Source organism: Xiphias gladius, chromosome 21, assembly GCF_016859285.1.
Source record: "Xiphias gladius isolate SHS-SW01 ecotype Sanya breed wild chromosome 21, ASM1685928v1, whole genome shotgun sequence".
Lineage (NCBI taxonomy): Eukaryota > Metazoa > Chordata > Actinopteri > Istiophoriformes > Xiphiidae > Xiphias > Xiphias gladius.
Genome location: NC_053420.1, coordinates 4,973,599 through 4,998,117, shown reverse-complemented (window position 1 = coordinate 4,998,117; position 24,519 = coordinate 4,973,599). Strand labels below are relative to the sequence as shown.

The 24,519-nt window shown below is 42.4% G+C and overlaps 2 protein-coding genes across 2 annotated transcripts in view; both read right to left on the bottom strand.

Annotated features, from left to right (window-relative positions):
* Nucleotides 1-13,515, bottom strand: part of LOC120807181 (E3 ubiquitin-protein ligase TRIM35-like) — a 322,424-nt gene extending 308,909 nt beyond the window's left edge. The window contains 2 exon segments of the mRNA XM_040158917.1: nt 13,006-13,264; nt 13,267-13,515. Of these exon segments, the coding sequence (XP_040014851.1) occupies nt 13,006-13,264; nt 13,267-13,515 (508 nt within the window).
* Nucleotides 13,516-15,788: 2,273 nt separating this feature from the next.
* On the bottom strand, nt 15,789-17,219 carry LOC120807180 (nuclear factor 7, brain-like). Its single transcript, XM_040158915.1, has one exon. It carries the CDS (start codon nt 17,217-17,219, stop codon nt 15,789-15,791), a length of 1,431 nt encoding a protein of 476 aa, XP_040014849.1.
* Nucleotides 17,220-24,519: the final 7,300 nt, after the last annotated feature.

Below are 24,519 nucleotides of genomic sequence, written 5' to 3'. Positions count from 1 at the left end.
CAAGGAAACAGGTGATTTTTAAGATTGGTTGTGTTTTACAGGGAATGTAACTGTAATAATGTGATGGTGAGAAGCCAGTGAGGGATCAGTGTATTCGCTTGTACTGGTTGGTCTGGGTGCCCTCACAGTTGGCAGGTTGGAACTTTGGGGGGTATTTGCGAGGAACCATGAACCTCCCACATGTTACGACCTCCAAGCTAAGCTAATTAAAACGAGAAGAGACAAGATTAGCATTCACATGCTAATCAGGACGTGCATGCATTTATGCTGCACGTCCTGGGACAAAAGTTTGTCTTTTCGACCGACGTTAAAATCTCCTTCTTTGAATGTTAATGCGCAGGAGTGTGTTCTCGTCTATGTGCTTACAGGGTGTAACTGAACATATTTACCACGATGGAGTCAAAAAGATTTTTGAAAGTTTTTTTTTTTAAAATGTGGAAAAGATCAACATTTACACACTGGTGAGCAAAGCTGACAGCTGAAGTAATTGTCTCAGATCTTTTTAATAGCTGCCGTGGACATGCTATGTAATTATAGACATGTTAGCTGTCACGGCGATTACGGGCTGTACATCACTGTCTCTGTGAGTGTGTGTGTTGCCGAGACTTGTGTATTCTGTCCATGGTCCATGACAGCGAGCGTGAGTGACGGCGTGCCTGCGCCCGGTTTGGCGGTGCAGCGATCCGTGCACGCCTGTGTAACGGTGTGCGTCGCCTGCGTCGTGTCGGATGTTTAAATGACAGGGAAGCGACTCCTTGGCAGCCAAACGTGTCCGGGCTCCAAGTCCACGACATCTTGTGCATTAATTACACTGATATGTGCAGATAAACAGGCTGCGGGAATGACGTCGCCTGAAAAAAGCAGTTGGTTGATTTAACTGCTATACAAGCCTCTCCTATAGGTACCGGAAACTGTTTGTTTTTTGTTTTTCGTTTTTTTTTTTTTTTGAACCACAAGGGGGCAGAGTTTAAAATGCTATGGAGACAATATTACCAAGACAGTTCTCACTGGGGATGAACAAAGGGTCAGAATGAGAGGGTATTATTTTGATTAATCAACCGCATATTTGAAATCACAATGGTAATTTGATTATGTGGTGACGTAATGACAGTTGTTAATGTTTATCTCCAGTGAATTTTATAGCACCACGTCTGCTTCTGTGCCTACTGTTTTTTTTTTTTTTTTGTTTGTTTTTTTCTGTGGCGATTGATAAATGTAGTAAATGTCAGAGTGACTTTTCATCTGGACAGAAATGTCTCCCTCTGGCTACTGGTGTACAAGCATAAAAGGAACCTCAAAACAACTTCCATAAATACATGTAATTCGCATTATGGTCCATGAGCACCAAATGCACTGTATTCCTCTGGGGCCAGGTAAGTCACTGTCACTGAATCTTTGATGACGACCCTTGTTTGAAGCTGCTCTGTGCTGTTTTTAAGCTCAGAGCCTGTGATCTGGATCAAAGACCGAGATTACCGAGCGCCATTAGCGTGTCATTGCACCGATGCATTACATCTCATGCGTAATTTTCTTTTTTCTGTCTTTGTATATTGTTTTCAAGTTCAGCTCTCTACAACCCATCTCTGCTCACCCAAGCTGCTCTTAGAAGTCTTACAAAGTCTTAAAAGTTGTTCCCCTCTTCATCTCATTTTTTACTTTCCAGTGACCTTTCACTGCTCACTCTTGGATCTTAAGGCAGAAACCTGCTCCATAACAGGGCTTTGGTTCTAATCTACAATATGTTGCTACACGTGGAGTAGTCTTTGCCACACACAGGCACACGCCACAGGATAGCTTGGCTTTTCTGGGTACTTTCTACTAAATTACTAGTTACATACTGTTCCTTTACAAAAAAAAAAAAAAAATCTGAATTCAACTGGCATTACTTTAAAGTTTCGGAAAGTTAGAAAATGACAGACGCCGTGAGTGGACGAGTGTCGAAAACATTCACTTTGGCTCCACACGCGCAGACAAAAAAAAAAAAATTCACTCCAATAACATTGGTGTTTATGCTCGACCATGGCCATGTCTTCCCGTTGTGTCAGTGGCTGATAGAGAGCAGGACAAGGAGAAACAAAAAAAAAACAACCAACAACCCAGTAACAAAAACAACAACAACAACAACAAAAAACGATTTCTATGGATGTTTTGGAGTTTGCTTCAAGGAGTCCTAAGATAATTCAGGTTTTAGAATGATGTATTTTAAAAATATCTGAATAGAGATTTTTAAAATTGTGCTTGTTGTTTTCTTTAGACACAGTGAGTCTGTTATGATTTTAATGCAGGTTTCTATTTAAATCATAGACAAGACCTCAAAAATATGTTTTTCCAGCTTTTCCTTTTCTACCAAATTTAGACGTGGATGGACATACAGATGTCTTTTCAACGACCGCAAGCAGACGTCTCTTCAGCTTTCACTTTCCAAACAGAACTGAAGGCAGACATCAGACAAAGAAATCTTTTTAAGGTCTTCTCAACAACATCTTGCTGCGCGGGTCACGACTGCCTACAGCCCTTGTACGCTACATGCAAAATAGATAAATCGATCGATCAATCAAACCTGAGAAGCGAGCAGGTGGCGGCATCATTACACAATATCGTGTGATAGCAAAGAAAACAAAAGGCTGATACATTCAACCTATGTACGCACAGAAGTTGAAGGTTCCTGTAAGTCCGAAAACGGAAATGGAGGCTGAACAAACCGATGCTTTAGAGAGCCTGCGATTCAGCAGAAATCAGCGTCATGAAGTCAAATTCTGAGCCAACAGAGGGGACGAACCTCACGTCCGGTAAATGCGTCACTGTTGGCTGCAGATGTCGACGCCAAGGTAGGACACTGCGCCCCGGGAAAGCCACAAAAGCGAGCGAACCCCGCAGCAAATGACGAATGTAAACAGCTAGGCATGCATGCATGTCACAAACAGGAACAGAAGCAGCGTGTTTAGCTTTCACAGTGAAGTCGTCACTGTGGCACGGACACCCTGAAGTCTTTTTAATCTTGGTTACAGCTTAAGGATGAAGCATGTCATGTGCTGTACAGTGTGCAAAAGCCCTTGAGGTAAATTTGAGAAAAAAAGTCCTTCGGGTCTCTGTATTATTGGAATCCATTGCAACTGATGTGAATTCAGGCTGACCAAAGCCACAGAGCAGATAACCAACTGTTAGAGGAATATTAGCGGCACTGGCAGCTGACATCTTGGTGAATACGCTTCTCGCCGGGACTCCGATTTACACCGGTCCCGTGTGCATGAAATATGAACGCAGTGACCGCTTCCGGACTCTAGCTCCAGAGTTAGTGCACGGACGGGAGAGTGGTATCGATCTTCTCAGCTCTCCCTCAACAATCGTCATAGCTGAACAGAAGAGGAGGAATGTGTGTGCCAGATAATAGAGCATATGCATAACTGCACATTCCTACACACACATGCGAAAGATTATTGTACACACACACACACACACACACACACCTTTCCTCATGCCAGCGACCTTGCATCACTCTCTGCAGAGTTATAAGACCTTCATAGTTGTGCAGCACGCCAGATCAATACATTTATTAATGAGCGCTGCTAACTGTGGTCTGCTCACCAAACAGCATCCTTGAATCTAATGAACTAGTCATTGTGTATTCGCGACCTTGATGGATTCTTAATTCAGTCAAGTAGAGTGAGCATCAAACCGTCTCTTCCACCTCCCACGACATCGCTGAATAATTAAACCCTGCTTTCCAAGATGAACGTCACGCGGCGGGAGGAGAGGTGGAGCGATGATGGCGGGGAGAGGAAGATGGTGGGGAAGGGTTAGGGGGTTCCGGGTGGGGGCGAGGGGGGAGGAAGGAGTCGCCATTTTGGACAAGTTTTCTTTCTGCTTTTCACTTTTCTAAAGTGGTTTAATTTGTGGATTTTTTTGCTTTTGCTTTTGCTTTTCTACAAAGAGCGAGTTTCACTCGGGAGGTGGAATTCACAAAAGAGCACGAGACCTTAATGTGAGACTGAAACGCAGACAGGAGAAGGTTTGCACTCTCGTGTGCTGAGGGACTTACATTTCTGCAATTTTCAATTTTCCCAACATATCATGACATTTTACATTTCTGCCTTTCGTGGCAGCCATTCATTTCTGTTTATTCATAAGATTTCGTACATTACGGTATATAAGATAAACTTGCAGAGACGTGAAACTTCATTTTTTTAAGATCATCAACCACAGTAAAAATAAGCATTATTGTTCCATTTTAATTCCGTTGAAGCCCATTTCTGCCAAGAAAAGAAAAGAACAAAGGAAACAGGACAAATTAGGCATGATTGTAATAAAAAAAAAAAAATATATATATATATATATATATATATAAAAATATATATATTCATGTTAAGTCAAGACTTTGACTTACTTCATATGAAACAGTAACTCATAATTTTGACTCACCATCTCAGAAGTTTGTATCTAATAATTTTGACTTACCATGAGTATTTTTATTTTTCATTATGCATAACTTTATCAAATTTGTTTCTTTTCCAAGCAGAAATAAGCCTCCACATTGTGCAGTTAACGACACGGAGTTGAAGATTAACAACGACTGACTAATAATGACGGTATTGTATGCAAATCCTCCGCCATTTCCCACCACCGTTTCTAGGCTGTCCACAAACGTGGTACAACATGTCGGTTGACTGCCCATTCTGAGACAGATTTGATACATAAAAGATGGACTCTCCAAACTAACAAGGTTTGGGATTCAACCAAGGGTTGTTTTTTAATCTTCTGTTTGGCTTTGGTTTTAAATTTAATTGACTCAGTAGCATGTTTTATTCAGATAGAGGGAGAATGGCAGGAAAGGTAGGGTAGACCCAGGCATTTGGACATCTGCACTGACGTGGGACTCTGAGTCAAACTAACCCAGTTGGTGTGATTAGGGACGCCACCGCTGAACCGTGGGCACGTTGCAGACAGAGTGGTGGATTTTGTCTCTTGAAGAAGGAACGTGGAGTCACTTGTGTTATGGTGTTAAGGGGGCCGACATAATGTCTAACTTGCCGCTTTTTGGAAGTCTTCCGGCTGTTGGGAATAATCAGTGTGAGAATGAAAGGCGGTTTGCAGGACGCAAGGATCTGAACTTCATCGTGTTTGACCGCAGCCCAAACTAACGGTCTGTCTTGCCATGTTATTCTGAAAACTCTAAGGGGATCTGCTGTTGGTGATGATTTAATGGGGCGGCTCTGTGGTCAGAACATATTTTTTAGATCTAGATCTCAGTACTTGTTAACATCTCTGCTTGGCAGGTGACACTCAGGTCTGCCCTGCCTACAATGCTGGCCTAAGCAGCTGTTTTGAGTCAAAGAGCTTAAGGCAGAATCAGCCTTGGCTGGAAATGAAACTCTCCTGTAGAGAGGATGAACAACTGTGTTAGAAAAATGTTCTGGTTCTCTGGTAAAAAAGTCAAAAGTGTCCGTGGGCATAAAAATTGAGAGAGAGAAATTAATTAAGACTCTCAAGGTGTGTTAAACCAAAAAGCCCATTACTTGGCTTAAAAGCCCTGCTGAGGCTGAGGCTCATGGGTATTGTAGTATTTAGAGCCGTCCGCCATACCCAACTCATGGAAAAAAAAACCTTAATTATTCAGCAAAAAAAAAAAAAAAGAAAAAAAAAATGAAAAATATATAATAAATATAATAAATGGCGTTTCTTGTTTTTAAAAAAAAAAAAAGATGTGCACAGCATTGGTGTAGAAAGCAGGTTTCCATAATGTCGTAACAGCTTCTACTACTGTTAAGAAATAAAGCAGCTGCTGCAAACCTGTGTACTTACTGTTTAAAGCTGAATTTGAATGCTACACAGATCCTTGACCTTTTCTGTAACCGTACGCCACTTTTTTATAGAAAACTCTGGCAGCCAACGTGGCACAAACTCGACGGAAGCGAAACAGCAGCTAGTAGCAGTGATAGTGCTAAACGGGGCTATGAACGGATTTGGCGGCCGAGAGAAACGAGCTGTGTGTGTCCAAAAACATCAGCTGAGAGCAGGGGCTGAACCCAGAAGCACAGGCGACGCCCTCACACAATTTAGGTGAACACCAAAAAAAATGAACTTTGTACGAAAATCCTGCCCTTTCCTCAAAATATACCAGACACCGGATGCCTGCCCAATGCAATGCAAATGCAAAAACCTACTAGAGATGGCTGCAGTGTGTGAGCAGACACCTTGTTCAAAACGTGTCAATACAGGATTTAATCAGGATTATTGATCGGCCGCACAGGATCATGAAAAAAAGAGAAGACTCACCTTTTGTTTTTTTTCAAAAAAATACCATAAGCATGACACAACATGACACATCCATCCAAAGCTGCCGGTTGTGTTGTTCTCTCCTGTCGCCGATTCATTCCCAGGACTGAAACTCTAAACGCACGTCAAACACGGAGCCCTGGCAGTATTCAGCTAACAGGCTTAAACACACAGTAACATCGTGAGCTGTCTGACCTTGAAACACTTATTCCTGCAGTTTCAGTGTAAAACCTTCCACGGCCTCCGTAAATTCACAGAGCTCTGACCCGATCACTGGAGCCAACAGCTGATCCTGACCTGGCAGGTCTCCTTCTAGAGATGATGAACATTTTATGCTCATCACTTTCTTTATTTGTGCAGTTTTAGGCACAAAAACTACTTTTCACTTAGCCCCCAGCGATTCGGGGTCACCTTCTAACCCCTGTCTGCACATGCATCTCGCTGATGATGTCGCATGGATCGCATCTATAGGATCGCTATATTGTCCAGGAGAGGTAACCATGGCGACGGTGCTGAAATCACAGGCTACGGTACCATAAAGATGGAACACAAACCTAAGCCTGGGTTAAACTGACCACAAATATGGTACTAAACCGCGTGTCTTTTTGTCTTCAGAAAGTGGGAGAACACACAACACGGCATCCTGGACTTGTGCGTCAGGACACGTTCGGGCCTTCATGCTCGCTCTAGTGCAACACACACCCGCGGAGTCTCGCTGTGCGTCAGCTCTGCAGGATATGCAGCTGCATTTCCCAGCGACAACACGTGTCAACTCGGCAGCGAAAACAAGAAAGTCTGTCACAAGCGCTCCCCGGACCGGCACATCTCGGCTACCGCACCTGACCGCCTCTTCTGTCGGTATGGCGCGTCTGGTGCGTGCGCCAGGCCTCGAACATCGCGCACCGTGCGATGCAACTGCCGTATATCGTTTACATTTTACAGGAGCATCTGTGGCTCATGTTGCGATAACGATTCTCTTTATCCATAAAACAGTTTTAAACCAAGTTGAGTTCTTCACGCAAAACAACAAATTAAAAAAAAAATATTGATTGGACAAGAGTAAAAATTAAAAAATTAAAAAAATCACTTTTGGTTTTCTCTCCAGCTCTTTGCCAGAGCTCCAACTCGTCCTCAATCCCTCTGTTTCAGCTGTCTTCCCCACGGCCTAACCGAGCACATTAGACCTGTGTATTAATTGCTGAGCTGAAGCTAAGTGCAGTTCACAGTTTCCACTTCACCACTGTGACGTGCTGGTTGTTCCCATTACAGAGAGTGTTACTGCTGTCAGGGTCTGTTTACCTCACCCGAAACACACACACACACACACACCAAACACACACACACACACACACACACACACACACACACACACACACACACACACACACACACACACACACACACACACACACACACACACACACACACAAAGACACACATACATGGCCCCCAAGGCCATAGCCCTTCACAGACAAAGAGGAAGAGGCTGACATGCCCGTAGCACATAGACAGACAGAGTGTGGTGGCACGCACATAGACAGGCAGCGCTGCACTCGCTTGCAACTTCACAAACACCTGAACTAGTGATATGAACATCATTATCGTGCTTTACTCCAGTAGTAGAACGTTTGACTGCAGGTTAATCGAAACACCCTCATTTTCTACTGTAGTGCTGCACACGACGCGCACATCGCAACCGCAAACAGGCGCCAGATGCGTCGTAAACATGCCTCGAGTCATGCGCAAGTCTCCACCAACCAGGACGGAAACACAGCTACTGTAGCTGGATCAGTCTGTTGGATGTGTAAAGCCGTTTCGGTGATGACCTCTGACCTCTGGGGGGAGCCTCTGCTCAGAACAGAAGGTGGCTGTCTGTTTGCTGTCGTTCCGCCTCAACTCTGAAACAGCAGCCTCCTACCAAATCTGAGAGGAGCCTAGTCATCGCACGCCTTTAAAGAGGATCTCACTGTAAAACCAGCTTGTTTTTCTTGATTTTATATTTTGTCATTTATACTTTGCCTACTTGTTATTATAGAGTGTTTTCTCTGTTTCTTTTTTGACGTCCCATAAAAAAATTACTGCTGCCGCTGAGCTCTTTGGTGCAGAACGGTGATTTCGCTTTCATAATGATGTTCAAACTCCATCCCCCCATTTTGGTTTAAAAACCAAATGGGCCAAAACAAGCACCTCAACTGCAGGCTGCTCTGTGTGCGTTCTCTAGCTGGCACCTGTTGCCGTGCTGCTTGTGCTGCATGTGGTGTGGGAATCTCCATTGCCAAGACACATGTAAATTTGATCATGACCGTGTTCGCTCTTTGTCTGATTTTTCAGGTTTGGTTCTCTTGCAACAACAACAGATTTGTCCGTGTCTTAATACTGTCTGACTTCCCTACTGTGTCTGTGGCCCTCTGCCCCGAGGCCCCCTGGTCCCCGCTTAAGCTTAAGCTTTAATAGCAGCTTACGAAAATATAGTAAAGTTTTAAAAAAGCCAGTGTAATTTCCATAAACAGCTGGGCAGTGTATTTCTTTTTTTTAAATCAATTGTTAGTTAAACAGGAATAAATCGTGCTTTTTTTGGGGGACTAATTTCAGTGGTGGATCGACACATATTTGGTTCGCTCATGTGATGATGTGGGTATCCTGTAATTCTTAAAGGGCCCAAGAAAGAAGCCATAATTAGGAAAAAAACTTGAAAGACTAGACATGATAATACATTTGTACAATGGAAATGTTTTTTTTTAACCTGGTGCTGGAAATGATATCTGACTCCCGCCGAATTTATCTTGCGATCGCCCCCTGGGTAAGCCGGTACTGTAATTGGTAGGAACGGGCCCATTCAAACACTCAGGATGGCACACAGCAGGACGGAGGAAGCCGCTGTCGATGTCGACAGCTATTACAGCTGCAGGTTAAATCTCCCGAGCCGCCGACAGACTGAACCTGAAGCTCTCCGCAGGCCGTCGTCACCTTGAACAGCCGACCTGTTGCCCATAATACAACCTGACAGGGACCAGCAGCCCAAGAGAGAGGACGAAGCTACATAGTACAGCTACCTTCGTTTGGTTGCTACTACTTACCGCTCTCCACAAGAAGTGAAAGCCTCCATGTTCAGACAGTCAGCCCAAATTTTTTTTTTTTTTTTTTTTGGTTGTATTATACATCAAAAACCTGTCCCCGTTCTTAACTATCTCATTATATGAAACACAAAAACTACCCAAATCTACTCGGTTAGGTTCAGGAAAAGATTTGGGTTAAGATAAGCACTTCCTTAAGGTTAGAGGACCTTCGTCGCCTTGGTTACAATAGTAAACACGCGGTTAAGGTCTTGGAACGGTCATTGGTTAAAGAAACAACACTGACTATCAGTCTCAAACTAGGAACGAACAGTGGTCTTCTGTGCGAAAGTCTGTTTTGTCGACCCATCCGTCCCCCCTGACCTCATCCTCCTACTGTGGACCCTGTCGCTCTTTATACTACATCACCCGACTTCCTCCTTTGCTGCCGTCGTAATCACTACACCCGCTATGGGTCACCTGACAAATGTAACTATGGGTCGCACTAAGCTAATTGTATGGACGACCTATGGCCTCTTTTTTTTTTTTTTTTTATACAAGAGGACAGTCTTGCAATTCCAAGACAGTATTTTAAAGGAATGGTTAAACATTTTGGGAAAGATGCTTATTTAGTGTCAGGTGGACAGTTAGATGAGAACATCAATAGCATTCTCAGTTCTGTCTGTTAAATATAAGTCTACAGCCAGCAGTCAGTTAGCTTAGCTTAGCACAAAGTCTGGATAAAAGGTAAAAAAAGCTAACCAAGCCCCGTACAAAAGTAAAAACCCATCTACTAGCAGCTCTGAAGATCCCTAATTAACACGAAAGCCGCAACATAGGAAGGGACAAGACACCAGGTTAGATGCAAAACATTACTACATTTATTTACAACAAGACACAAGGGTTAAACAAGAAAACAAACGGAAAAGCTGGGTCTTGTGCCAGGAGTGTGTGAGAGAGAGAGACCGTGGGCAGAGCAAGAAGCCACTTATATAGAGCCAGCCCACACATCAGCGAGCTACGCCTAGATCACAAAGACATAGAATAGACCAACACAAAAGCAAAACAGTAACAGGACACAGAATGACAGGTCAAATTTGTTTAATCTGTACAAAAGCTGAAGTGTGAAAAAAACAATGTCCTGTTTTACCGGGGACATATGCCAACCCCCTGAAAAACCCTGTTTCCCAAAATATTAAACTATTCCTACGTCATTAGCTCTCATTGTTACCGGTGGGGTTCTGTCGTTCTTGTGCGGGGACCAGAATGTGACGTAGAATGGGTGATGCGGACATAAGCTAGTGAATATAGACGGGTGACAAATTAAAGGAAAAACCTGAAAACATGAGCATAGAGACAGGATGACAGTGCTCCCATCCACAGGGTGGGAGGGGGTCACCGAATGGTCTGACGAGTACAACGATGATGTAAAACATACGCCGTGGCCTTCGCAGTCACCAGATCTCGGCCCAGTTGGACACTTACGGGAGATTTTGGAGGGATCTGTTAGACGGCGCTCTCCGCCGTCATCACCAAAACACCAAATGAGGGGAATATCTTTCGGTGAAGAATGGTGCTCATCCCTCCAGTTCAGTCCAGAGACTCGTGGGATCAGTGCCAAGGAGCACTGACGCTGTTCTGGCGGCTTGCAATTGGCCCAACACCTTACCAAGACACTTTACGTTGGTTTTTCCTTTAGCTTGTCACCTTTCATTATATGTATTCAGCACATCAAATGTTGAAATAATGAAAAAATAAAAGAATTTGTACTTCTGGAACCCTGGACCTCAGCATAATGGAAGGAAACTCCTAGCTTTGCACACTAAATCTATACCATCTGTCAAACTAACCAAATTAATCACTTAATTAAATCCACCATAATTCATTCAAATCAGCTGCTTATGAGGGAGGGGAGGAATACCAATGACCTTTAAGTATTGTATATGTAGGGGGCACAGGAAGGGAGTGCTTACAAGACAGAAACACAACAACCCTTGAACACTAGTTTACAAAGGTTTACCAAAAAGCAATGTGCTCCTAAAGTTGTCAAGTAAACCAAAAACTGCGGTAACTAGTTGACGAAGCATTCGCACTACACGCCATTTCGTTGCTGTTCAGGAGCTTTTACTGTATCACACGACGTTTGTCTGCGGATGATATTCGCCCAGTTTGTTACGGAATTGTAGATGTAGACGTTTTGAATTCTCTGAGCACACACCCGAGCGAAGGCTCATTCCTTTCCTCGGAGACAGTAGTTAAAAATAATAATAATAAAAAAGAAAACAATCTCACTGTAAGATCCATTTAGTAAATGGTTGCTAGGTTACAGGCCCCATTGAAGATGATAAGAGTAGACCTGCCGATCGATTTTCATAATGTCAATATAATAAGCTTTTTTCTCTTCAGATCACAAGATGATAATAGCAAGAGGATCGTTATGTTAGAATAAAGCATGTTAAATAATTACCAGTTCTCTCTGTCCTTCAGCAGAGGTTAGCCAAAGTTCGGCTCTATTCTTTTCTACATCCCAACCCTGTTACCGTTGACTTTCGAGAAGAAAGAGCCTGTCTGTGTGAAAATCAATTAAATTGATGTGTTGCAGTAGGTAAGAGAATTTAAAACAGAGGTAAAATAAAGCATGAAATACAGAGTAATATTCACATTCAGGGAAATACAATACAATGAGTCCCTTTAGCTTTACTTAAAAGACAATGTGAATTTTACATTGACCCCAAGAAGTTTTACACTTGGAAGAGACAGCAAGGAAAATGTTCCAGTTATTATCCAGTCTGTCTTCAGGTATAGGTTTGTTAGATTTTCCTCATTGAGTTTCCATCTCAAATGTGGCCTACTGTACTTTAGATACATATTCACACCGTTTTTCTACGCCGCGTAGAGTTGTAAGAAACCCTTTGGGTTTAGATGATATGGCTAAACTTCGGGTTCGTTTACGACCTGTGTGATCAACTGACTACTCCTGTTCCTTGGACTCCGGGTAAGATGTTATCATAGCTGATCAAAATGATGGCCGTAACGAGGATAATAAGACGGGCCGTAAACAGAAAAAACAGCACTTTTTATTTGCGCGTTCACCCAGGGAACGACTTCCCTGTAGCTGGTGAGGGTCGAGGTTTTCAGAGAAGGTTTTCCATGGCCAGTCTTGCTGACTGGTCAGACAGGATCAACTGCCATCTCTAGTTCTTTTTAGATTGGGATCACGCCTCATTTGTCAAATGTGCTACTGCGAGTGAGGCAAAGTGAGGCCAACTTCAGACTGAAATTACCTGTGGGAAAATATTACTACGACAGCAAAACAAGAAGCGGGTGCAAATTCTGTGCAGCACTACTCATGTAATCATCATCTTATGTAACCGTACTGTTATAATATTACAGAGACAGGAATTTGTTATATCTTCAGTGGGTGTGCATTTACAGTGTTAAAGTAAGGAAAGAGCCTCTCGGTAAAAGAGTGTGTATAGGCGTGATATTGCTAGTATCAGGATCAGAGAACGACAGTTTTCCTCTGTCTCAGTCCAGATGAACTCTGATCTTCTGGAACTTCCTCTTCACTGAGAGAACAGTGGAGGTTTCTGAATCGGAGCCCTCTGATGGTGTGTGAAAGAGCTGCTTTCTCTCTGCTCAGAGCCTCAGTGCTCCTTAATCTTGCTCTGTGTGTGTTGGGCCTGGGCCTCAATGTGTTCTGCTGTCTGATCCCAGTTTCCTTTAACTTGTTCAAACAGCTTCAGTTTCTCTTGTAAGGGCTTCGGGGATTTCCGTAGCCCAACTCTGGGATCCCGTGCAGCTTCATCGATTGGTCTGAATCTGTGGTTGTTGTGTGTTTTGGAATGCAGACACACAACACACACTGGCTGCTGATGGTCCAGACAGAAGAGTTTGAGCTTCTCGGGGTGCAGTCTGCAGAGAAGCAGTCCCTGCAGAACCCTGCTGAAGCTCTCTGATCCCTCTCCAGTAAGGAGCTCTCGCACAGGTTCTTTAACGCCAAGTGATGTGGTGGATAACTCTGCGGAGATATTTGCTGACAGACTGCACACACCTCCCATAGTTTCTCTCTCCACCATCCCTGCAGACAGTCTTTACAGAAGCTGTGGCTGCATGACAGGACAACAGGATCTTTAAAGACGTCATGGCAGACAGGAGGGGAGAGCTCCCCCTGTGATACTGAAGACATTTTCTCTCTGAGTGAAGATGGAAACACAGCAGGTACACAGATGTAGTCATTTCACTCCCTCCATTTTAGAACAACCTGAAAGTACTTGCGCTTTTTTAACCATTTTTTTTTTCTTGGCTTTCATCCACTTTTCCAGTATTCCAGGACTCACTGTATTCCCAGTGATCCTTCCCGTCTCTCTTTTCCCCCAGTAGGTGTCTCGGCTTTGAGTGTCTTTGCCTCTTCTCAGTGAAAGAACAAAAAAATCTGCATTTCGTGGTTTTCTCTTATGTCAGGTGAGTCAGGTAAGTCTTGGGTTGACTTTATTGACTTTCTGTCCTAACTGGCTTGTATTTGATTTAAATATTGAAAAGGAATAGATTTGTAGATAATTTGTTGTATGGCTTCCTATTCAAATGTGTCATTGCTGTCAAATATAAGGATGAAGCCGCAGCTCTCACGATACAACTATAGAGTACATGATACCCCTGTAGAGTACTTTTAGTTTAACTTTCTTTTTTTTGTAGAAATTTTACCATAACTCCCTTATTAAATTTCCACTCTCTCCCTATGTTATGAAAATAATTTGGCACACTCTTGAAACCTAACAGAACTTTCTTGTCCATCGTAGTGGACATAATGTGACCATCATTTTTTATCAAAGCAATATTGTTGTTGTAAGATAATGCAGTCTCTTCAAATCAATCCTCGCCTTAACTGCATTAGCATTCAACTATAATGGAACCCTGAAGAAAATAAATGCACTCAAATGCATTCACTGTGATTTATTACAGAACACAAGAACATTTTAATACTAAAACGAATAAAGTGAAAACATTTATAAAATGGAATAAGAGTAAATCACAAAGGAGCTAAATATGTACAATTTGTTCCTTGGGTAGTGCTTAAGGAAACACTACGGATACATTAAAATCAAAAGGGTTCATCCTCTGAGGAGCATGAATGCACTGAGCAACTGTCACGGCAATTTGGCCAGTTTGATTATGATTATATGTGTAAACAGCCGACATTTTGGCCCAAGAGTGGCAGAAGAGGACCAAAATGGAAAATGGTTCGTCCTCTTGGGAGCATGAATGCATTCCATAAATCCTATGGCTGTATGTCCACTCGGTTTTCATTTTTCTTTTTTAAAAGGCAACAAAATGTGCAAAATGTGGGAGGTTGGGAATATGGAATGGAACATGCTCCATATATCCTATGGCTATCTGTCCTCTCTCTTTTCATTTTTTCTCATATAAAGACCAAGGAAATGTGCCCTGAGGATGGTGCTTGAGGAAAGGTCACAGGGTCTTTAAAAACAGAAGAGCTCATCCTGTTGGTGAGATAAAAAATCCAGAGCAAATTCATTCAATCTGGCAGGTAGTTGTTAAGATATCACGCTTGTGACTGAAGTTTGGGAGGGACTGACTGGCATGCTTGGACTTCTGTATTCAATTATAATCCAAACAGGTAAGAAAAAAGCTCTGTACTTTAACTGTGACAAAGACTTGGGTAAAAACATTAGAGCTGAATGTCAGTTTGGGTTTGGTGACTGGTCTCTCAGGAAAAACTGCCAGCTCCACATTCTTTCAGTTTATGATCAAATCTAATACATCAGATGGGTTATAGCAAGTGATACAGTGTAAAACCGAAGCCTTGTCCACATTGACCCAAGGCGAAAGAAAGGTACACAAGTATATTATCTGACAGTACAACAATTGATGGGAGTAATTAGTATACTTTTCTGTATTGAGTAGTATAGTTGAGGAACCTACCAAGATGAATAATAACACCGTGCAGTATTCATTGTCGATGTATGTGTGTTCTCTTCTTAATGATAGTTTAAAAGTGATAAAATATTCCAAAGACAGAGGCTGTATTTATTTCTCAGACATTTAATTTAGTAAAGATTTTGTTCGAAATGAAAACTTATCATGCATACAGTAAGATCTTTATAAACCCATACACTGTAAATTAAAAAGTTTATAGTGATTTGATAACAAAACATGTACATCATCCACAACACAAATCCTCTTTACATTTAATGGAAAGCTTTCCTACCATGTGCAAGCTCAAAACGACAGCATTTAAAATTCCCAACATATTAAATGCATGCTGGTTTACTGGCCCCCGTCACCGCCATTGTAATCATGACTGTACGTAGTATAATTCCATTTGTGAAATTTATTCCAGATTGTTGTCAAAATTATACAGAACTCCACCCTCATTCTCTGGAGAGGCAAATTAATCTTTTGAGTGCTGTACTCTGAACTCTGCATTAATCAAAACAGTGTTCAACTGAAAGGCCACCAACTGCTACTGTACACTTTGCTTTCTGTAGAGTCCTTCACTGGTAATATTTTCAGTGGCAATTTTCCATTAGTGTTTAAGTAGGGAAACAACTTGTCACTGAAAGTGTGTATGAAGGTGTGTATGTGTGTGTTAGTATCAGGATCAGAGAATGACAGTTTTCCTCTGTTCCAGTCCAGATGAACCCTGATCCTCTGGAGCTTCTTCTTCAATGATACAACAGTGTCTGGACCTGGTAGTGAGCATGCTGTGTATTCGTTTTGATAATACAGTATTCTCCATAATCCAGACTGTAAGGCCATGTCTCCCTTCTTCTGGACAGACTCTGCTGCCACACCCAGAACCCAGGCTGGACTGTCTCCAACCTCAACCTCCCAGCTTTGAATCCCTGAGTTAAAGCCCTCAGAAGCCAGGACAGAGATGAAGGAATCAAACCTCTCTGGATTGTCAGGAATTTTCTGTTTCTCCCCGAATCTCACACTGGTCAGATCTTCAGACAGGATAAATTCTGGATGAGCAGAGTTTGGATCCAGAATCACAGGAGTGTAGGAGACCATCTCTTTCATCTTGTTCCAGATGTTGAAGGTCAGGTTGCCCAGATGTTTGGCCACGTCTATCAGAGCTCTCGAGACCAGCTGTGGATCATCCAGCAGGGGGCGCTGCTGGGCTCTTTCCACTGCAGCCTTGTAGTTCTGCAGGAATGAGACGTCTTCAGCTCTCAGCTCCTCCTCTGTGGCTCTGGTTGTGTCTGAAAGAGCTGCTATCTCTCTGCTCAGAGCCTCAATCTCCTCCTTCATCATCTGACTCTTCAGCTCCTCTTCCTCCCTCAGAGCAGCGTTCCTGGCCTCCTCTTCCTCTTGTAGGAACTGGCGGAGCTTCTTAAAATGCTCCTTAATCTGTCTCTCTGTGTGTTGGGCCTGGACCTTAATGTGTTTTGCTGTCTGATCACAGTTTCCGTTAACTTGTTTAAAAACCTTCAATTTGTCTTTTACTGGTTTCAGGTGCTTCCGGAGCTCCTCTCTGTGATCCTGTGCAGCTTCATCGATGGGTCTGAATCTGTGGTTGTTGTGTGTCACTGAATCTCTGCAGACGAGACACACTGGCTGCTGATGGTCCAGACAGAAGAGTTTGAGTTTCTCGGAGTGCAGACTGCAGAGAGACCCAGACCCTGCTGAAGCTCTCTGATCCCTCTCCAGTAAGAAGCTCTCACACAGGTTCTTTAACACCAAATTACGAGGTGGTTCCCCCAGTATAGATCTTCTCCTACAAACCGGACACTCGTGTGTTTGTTTCTCCCTCCACCAGCTCTTCAGACAGTCTTTACAGAAGCTGTGGCTGCATGACAGGACAACAGGATCTACGAAGATGTCATGGCAGACAGGACAGGAGAGATCCTCCTCAGTTCGTGAAGCCATTTTCTTTGTGTAGACAGAAGAAAAGCAGACACCCGGTTAAAACTGATACTGAATCAATCACTTTATAGTATCATGACCTTTTTTCCCCTTCTCCTTTAGGTGACGTTTTCCTAAGATTCCATCCAATCCAGTACTCCCAGTATTCCCTCCTGTCTTTTCTCTTCCTTAGTGGACGTTGTGATTTTATTCTGATGATGAATCTTTTCGTTTCTTGGTGTCTGTGTCTGGTGAAAAACAACAATAACCCGTATATCTTGGTTTTCCTTGGGTGAACCAGGTAAGGGGTGGAGCTTTGTCATGCCCTTTATTTTTTTTTGCTCAGCTATTAACTCTACATACCAGGGGTGAGCTGTTATCATTCCTGCTTGTTGTCAACTATTCATTCACATCAGTTGGTTTCACTTTCCATATTACTTTTGATTTTGAAAAAGTAAAATCTAAAAGAAGAGATGTGTAGATAATCTGTGAAAAGGAGGCTTTACATACAGTTCACATTTAGTTCTTTTTTTTTTTTTTTAGCCTTTACTTAATGATTTGTGGGCCATTGTGCCTTGATTTTAGCATTTCGTGTAAAGCATTTGTCAACACTGAAAGCATGCTTTTGAGCTATGTTTTCAAATTAAGTTGTTTCAGAAGGAAGCAGGCTCTGGTTTAGAGCATTTAGAACGAAAACTACGACTAAAATACTGTATTGGTAAACAACCTTTCTTCCACAACAAACACTGAGACAAAACTAAAGAGAAAGTAACCTTTGAAATGAAAAAAATCTACGACAAATGAACAGTTTGTGTTAACTACGATACACTGTGAAAAGAAAAGTTAGTGTACGAGCTGCCTTTAAATTTAAAGTTGACTGAATTTAAGAAGATAAGTTGAGGTAACTTTGTAATGATTCAAAAAATATAAGCTTTTCTAGTCAAATAAAATTGATATTAATTAAGTTGTATATAAATCCTTTAGTTTACGTAATTTAATCACAATTCAGTTTCTCTAAAATTCAACACAATCTTTCTTTAAACTGGAATTCCAAAGCTGAAAAAAACTTGATTTACAGTTCAGTCTACCTACAACATCTACACCGTAAATCATCTTAATTTGGTTCAATTTAGAAACGTAAGTTGCCTAAGAAACTGTGTGCTCAGGATTAGTATAACACATCACCCCACTGCCCAAAATATCAGCACTAATGAGCAGCATCTTGAATTTCGGTGACGTTATGTGTCTGCCAGTATTGTTAGCTAACATTACAGGTTCAAGTAAAGAAGAAGTTTAAGATTTATGGACTGAATTGACCTACAATCTCACTGAAAAGTAGAAAAAAATAAGTGAAATGAAAATGAAACGTGCACGGCACAAATGAGACTTGAAATTAAAATGACCAAGACGTGTCTAAAACTAACACGTTTGATTATCAAGACTGAACTCAGTCAAAATCAGGTGCAAAATTCTCTGATTCAGAATTTATTCATCCATAATAGACTAGAGCAAACCCTTTGATTTAACATTAAAATTGCACTGGCTTCTTTAATTCTGCCAATAAATTAAACCACTGGTTGGATTAAACACTGTATCGTTACCGTATCTCAGCGTGTTCCTGCACCTGCTGATCCGGGGATAACACCCAGGTGAGGCAATGTTATCATCGGCGCAACCTATCGATCTGGGTGCGTTATCATTTGTCAGGACGGCGCTTGGCATTGATAAGGCTTCAGGATTGGCTACATTAGATGCCGGCTATCGATCCACCCTTCTTTCTAATTGAATACACACACTCATGGGTATTGATAACGAAGAGCTATAATTTGATACAACAGCGGCGGGTATCGATCGGTGAATCTTATAATGTTATCAAGTGGTGGGGAGTATTGATAAATGTGATAGGAAGGTATTGATATCTCTGCAGGTTCAACAAGGGGAGGTCAACAGAGACAGTCACGACAGTGTGTGTGTGTGTGTGTGTGTGTGTGTGTGTGTGTGTGACTCGTCTTTCTTTCTTCTGGGACATCTGTTCTATGTTCTGGTGCTGGATAATACAGTTAATTCTCAAATAAAAGCCGGACTGCGACTTGCATGAACGAATAAACAACAGATTAGACTCAGTGAGGGGGTGGAATTTTCGACTGTTGAGGCTCCGTCTCATCAGCATTCGAAGCTGGGAAATTTCACGGTGAAATCTGATCATTTCAGCGAATCGGTGGAGTCCCTCGCGGGGGCACAGCACACGCATGCAAATTTTTCACATCAAGTTCAACTTTGGTGAAGTTCAGACGGCAGGTTTGCACTGTTGACCAATAGAAAGCCACCTCCACTGTGCTGCTCTCTGAGAGAACGGAGAGCTGGAGAATCCAAAATGGAGGGAGCTATTAGCTCCATTGGATAATTATTGGCTCTGTTGCTCCATCTACTTGGATTTAACTCTTCTTTGTCTTTATAAGAGAGGAGCTGATGGTACATGCCTTTTGAATGAACTCTGTGAACTTTTGTCCCGTTACTACACAAGCAGCCAGGCTTGCTAATGTACTGTTAATGCTAGTTAACTGACATTTAGCAAACTGCCCGACCTCGTAATGGCATTACGTAGAATTCTGAGAGTAAAGCAGGAGGTCAGTAATCTCTCCCATGAGTAACGCCATCGTATGGGAGCAGTATGAATGAAAAGATGTGAAAGAGGTAAAGAGGGGAGGTAAAGAGGTACGGTGGCTACTGGAGTCTTTATATTTTGTTTTGGTACTGGAGCTGATGACTGGCAGTCACATAATGTGACAAGCTGATTCCAACTGCTTCAAAGCTTCAGTTCATTTCACAGCTAAACCCAAATTCCCAGTGGAAGCAAGGCGTCGGTCCTGTTCAGATTTACATTAGCGCCGAGGGGGGAAAACAGGCCCCTCGTTTATTTCAATGAGAACAAAGTGAAGGCCTTAAGGAGAGGACTCCATCAAGTTAAAAAGCGGCCGTCCGGCAAAAGAGTGGCTGACCTTTTGCCACAATATAATGTGACGTCATCCCCGGTGAATTACTCTGTAACGTGAACGGCATAATTCGCCCGTTTATCATCCAATCGTCAAGACGGAGGATAAGATGAATGTCACGGTAATAACTTTATAAAGCTGTAAATTTCTTCTCCATACATTACACGCCGCCGTGCAGTGTAAAGGCATTTGATAAGCGGTCAAACTGATGAATTAATAACTCAAACCGGAGAATCGCCGGAGCATGTTCATCGCCACACTGGTGCAAAACGCCCACGTCTGCTGTCCTGGGCTGGTCTCCTGCAGCTTCACTCAAGCCTCTCCTCGTCCCACGTAAACCGATATAAAAACACCACAGCAGAGGTGTCAAAAGCAATTTTACTCACTGTAACTTTAGCAATAGCCAAATTTTAGGACCTATAAAAAACAGTAAACACAGAGAAACTTTACCCCCTTCCCCAGATGAGTGTGAAAATGGCCTTCTAGTGTCAAACTCTGCAAATATCCAAGCGAAGTGTCGATACACATTTTTGAGTGGCAGGAGACTGTGTTTTCAGGTGTGTATTACAGCCTCTAGTTGGGCTAGCCGCTAGAGACTTCCGTTGCTCCACCTCGGCCTCCTCTCATGTCATTTCTTCCTCCTCTCTCTTACCTCTCTCTGCCTCTTCCCTTTGCACGCCGTCTCGTCTACAGTTGACCCCGTACGTCGATAAATGCATTCATTTCTGTCCCAGCTCAATAATTTTCCTCTCTCCGTCTGTTATGTTGAGCAGGGGCTTTTACTCAGAATAAATGACACCTCACGTCTCCCCGCCGTCGCCCGGGATGGAGAGAAGAGCAGCAGCCGGGTCCGGACCAAACCGGACGGATCGAGCAAGTAAATCAGTCAGTCAATTCTTCCCATTGATCTGCTGGCTTCTGGGAAGTGTCGCTGTCTAGGAAAAGATGATGCACAACGTGATTCATGAAAAAAACGCTAAGAAGAAACTGGTGCGATAGAAGTAGGTGTAGAAGCAAATACTAAAAAACAGTGAGTGAGGAGTGTGTGAGTTTGTGTGCGAGAGAGAACAGAGACGCAAAGGGAGAGAATTTAACTTGCATTATACTCCAGAGCTGATATGGAGACACTGAAATGTGTGTGTGTGTGTGTGTGTGTGTGTGTGTGTGTGTGTGTGTGTGTGTGTGTGTGTGTGTGTGTGTGTGTGTGCCTGTGTGTGTGTCAGACTACCTGGAAGCTCTTATAGAAAGAGGTGAAATAGCGGGCAGACCACCATTCTGGAACAACCAAAGAAAAGATGTAGAACGAGAAAGGATTTGACAGACAGACAAAGAGGAAGAGAGAGATGGGGGAGAGAGAGAGAGAAGATAAAAAGAGTGAGAGGGAAGAACAGAGAGGGAGAGAAAGAGAGACAGGGAGGGAGGGATGAAAGATGAGGAGTGGTGACAAGGTGAAGAGAGGAGAGCAGACAAGCTGCCACTGACATTCACGTCCAAGACAACGGCTTGGCCCTGCCACCAAAGCTTACACACACACACACACACACACACACACACACACACACACACACACACACACACACACACACACACAGTTTTAAGGTTTAGATCTGCTCTCACAGATGACAGTCGGACAACGTGTCGTCCACCATGTCAAGAAAGCCAAGTGGTGCTTCTTTTGGAGCAGGTACCTTTGAAAGTAGGGTGAGAATCCAGTCGTCATGGTAACAACCAGATGCTGTATGCGTAAGCCTCATATGAAAATGGCCCAATTTACTATTTACACACTCACTGAGATTAGTTGAACTTTAACTAAATAAAATATTGGTTTCACCTGAGGTAAAGCTCAGGTTTGGGCCATTTTTACCTGAAGTCTGAACGTTACAGTAACGTGTTACCTTCACCATTAAAAAGGACAAAAGAAGAAAAGGCAAAGGGGATTAGAGAAAAGCGAGAGAGAAGAATATGAGACACAACCATGGCTATTCAAACCGAAGGGGTGGCAACTCTCCAGCTTATTTTAGGTCGGAGAATATAAACAGTATTGTTGTTGGTTTTTTTTTCCTGCTCTTTGTTCATAAAATAATAAGATGATAAAATAATCAGACCTTATCCAACCTCCCCTTCTTTTGTCTTTTCAACTCCCTCCAAATAATAGCTGGATTTAAATACAGCTTCTGCCAAGTTAAAAACAACACTCTGATGTAAAGTTTTTATATTTTAATTCATTTTCATGGATCAACATAATCTTATTTATAGAGTCACATTAAGACACCAGAATGGCACCAAGTTCCTCTTCACAGAACAAAGGACATAAACTCAGATTAAAAGCAATGTCAGGAAAAAACTAAAAACAAGCACAACAAACAGAAGGAAATGAGGTCACTGTGTGTGTGTGTGTGTGTGTGTGTGTGTGTGTGTCACAACAAACATCAGTTCTAACGTCTGTCTTATATTCTGACCTCTTTTTTGCCCCTCTCGCCTCTACCGTTAATGTTAGCATTCAGATCAAAAATGCAAAAATACTTGTTTTGTAAAAACGGAGTAAACGACTGTGTCCACCAGGCAGCTGTTTTTTTCTCACTGGAGGCGCTCATGACCTCATTTTCACAGTGCTTTTCCATCGAAGTGCTTATTGTTGCGAGGTTACAGAAGCCGTCGTCTGGCACTTCCGCATTCCTGTGTTGTGAACGTCAAGTCTCCGTAGTTTACATTTGGAGAAGTTAGCTTAAACAACGGAAGGCTGTCGCGTCCTGGCGTTAGCAGCAGTTCTCGACGGGGGCAGTGATAAACCTCTGAAAAGATGTTTTGATATCATAGGTCCTGCCCCCATCTTGATTTTGACTGGCCGGGGAAAGAGAAGTGACATTGACGGACTCGGCCGTGTTCCAAAAGTTGGACGATTTTCAACTAAAAGCGCCACGATCGCAGCAAAAAAAAAAAAGAAAAAGCTGTACGCTGAGGACGTTTTTGCACCGAGGACGCAAAAACATAAGCGATGGACATGAGATGGATGCACAAAGTGGATAGAGAGTCGATGAAGATGTTCAAGACCTAACAGACACCTGTCAGATCTATGAAATCCCACTTTAAGTGTTAGACATCAAGGTTAGGGATTTCGAAACTCATATGATATTTGTGCAAAGCTTGCTATTTCCGTGTACCTGAAACTTCCACAAACCACAGTAAGGATTTGTGCGGATCACTATATGCAAACCTCTGTCGCCTAGAAATTACGTTTATATGTTACTAAACTGTTTTCCCAGTTACACTGTGGTGACAAACCGCTGCCTGGACTATGTTCAGAAGTTTTTTTGGAGCGAATGAAGCCCCACACTTTATCTACCACACCAGAGTCACAGAGTGCAAGACTGTGTCACCAGAGACCGGGGTTCACATCCACACACATCCCTGTCTGTGGTTGGGTTTAGGCAACAAGACCACTCACAAGATTGTGACATTGGTTAAAAGTAAATAAACACACTGTGTCTGAAGTCACTGTGAAAGTTTTGTGTATTAAACCAGACCACGATCTCCTCCCGAACCTTGACCAAATGTTGCGAGTGACTAAGGCTGTGGTCACTAAAAGTGGGTATTGTGATACTGTGGATATTTTGGTGGAAACCAAAAAAAAAAACAAAAAATACGGTACATTGTCAGTGAACTTTTCACTGATGAGTCTGTAGTGTAGGTTTATCCAAATGTTGAAAGTAAGAGTTGGATTCCAGACAGGAGAATAATCAAAATCCTAAATCTGTCATTTATTATGTATATTTACATTTGCAAGTTGGAGAGGTAACCTGGATAGATGGTTACCCTTGGTACAAAAGTACACCGCACAGGGTAAAAAGAAAAGACAGCCCATCAATTTCAGGTTCATCATCAATTAAATCCTATTGTACTAAAACCACATAATATTCAAAATAAATTCACATCAATCGCATCAAAAAATGGTTATCGTTACCGATCAAACACAGAATCTCACTTGCAGATATGTTAATTAACAACATTTCCTAATTTTTTTCTAAACAGAATAGGTCATCCATTATGTTGCTTTATGTTTCCTTCAAAAAATATTTGCTGTTGTAAATAAGTTGTATATAAACGTAACTTCTAGGACACTGTGTTGATAGATGTGTTTGGCTGACCAGTCTTATAGGTTGTTCTCTGTTATTTTGAAAAAAAAAAAAAAGATGAATCCTACGATATTATTCGTGTAAGCACGAGCGATGATCAAATCTACGTGTGCCAGCTTTTCACGACTGACGCCCGACATTCGCGTACTGTATATTTCAAGCCTGTGAGATCGACAAAGTCAAGAATGCGTGTCCCAT

Coding starts and splice junctions, on each gene's coding strand:
- LOC120807180 (XM_040158915.1), bottom strand. CDS start 17,219: ATGGCTTCACGAACTGAGGAGGATCTCTCCTGTCCTGTCTGCCATGAC.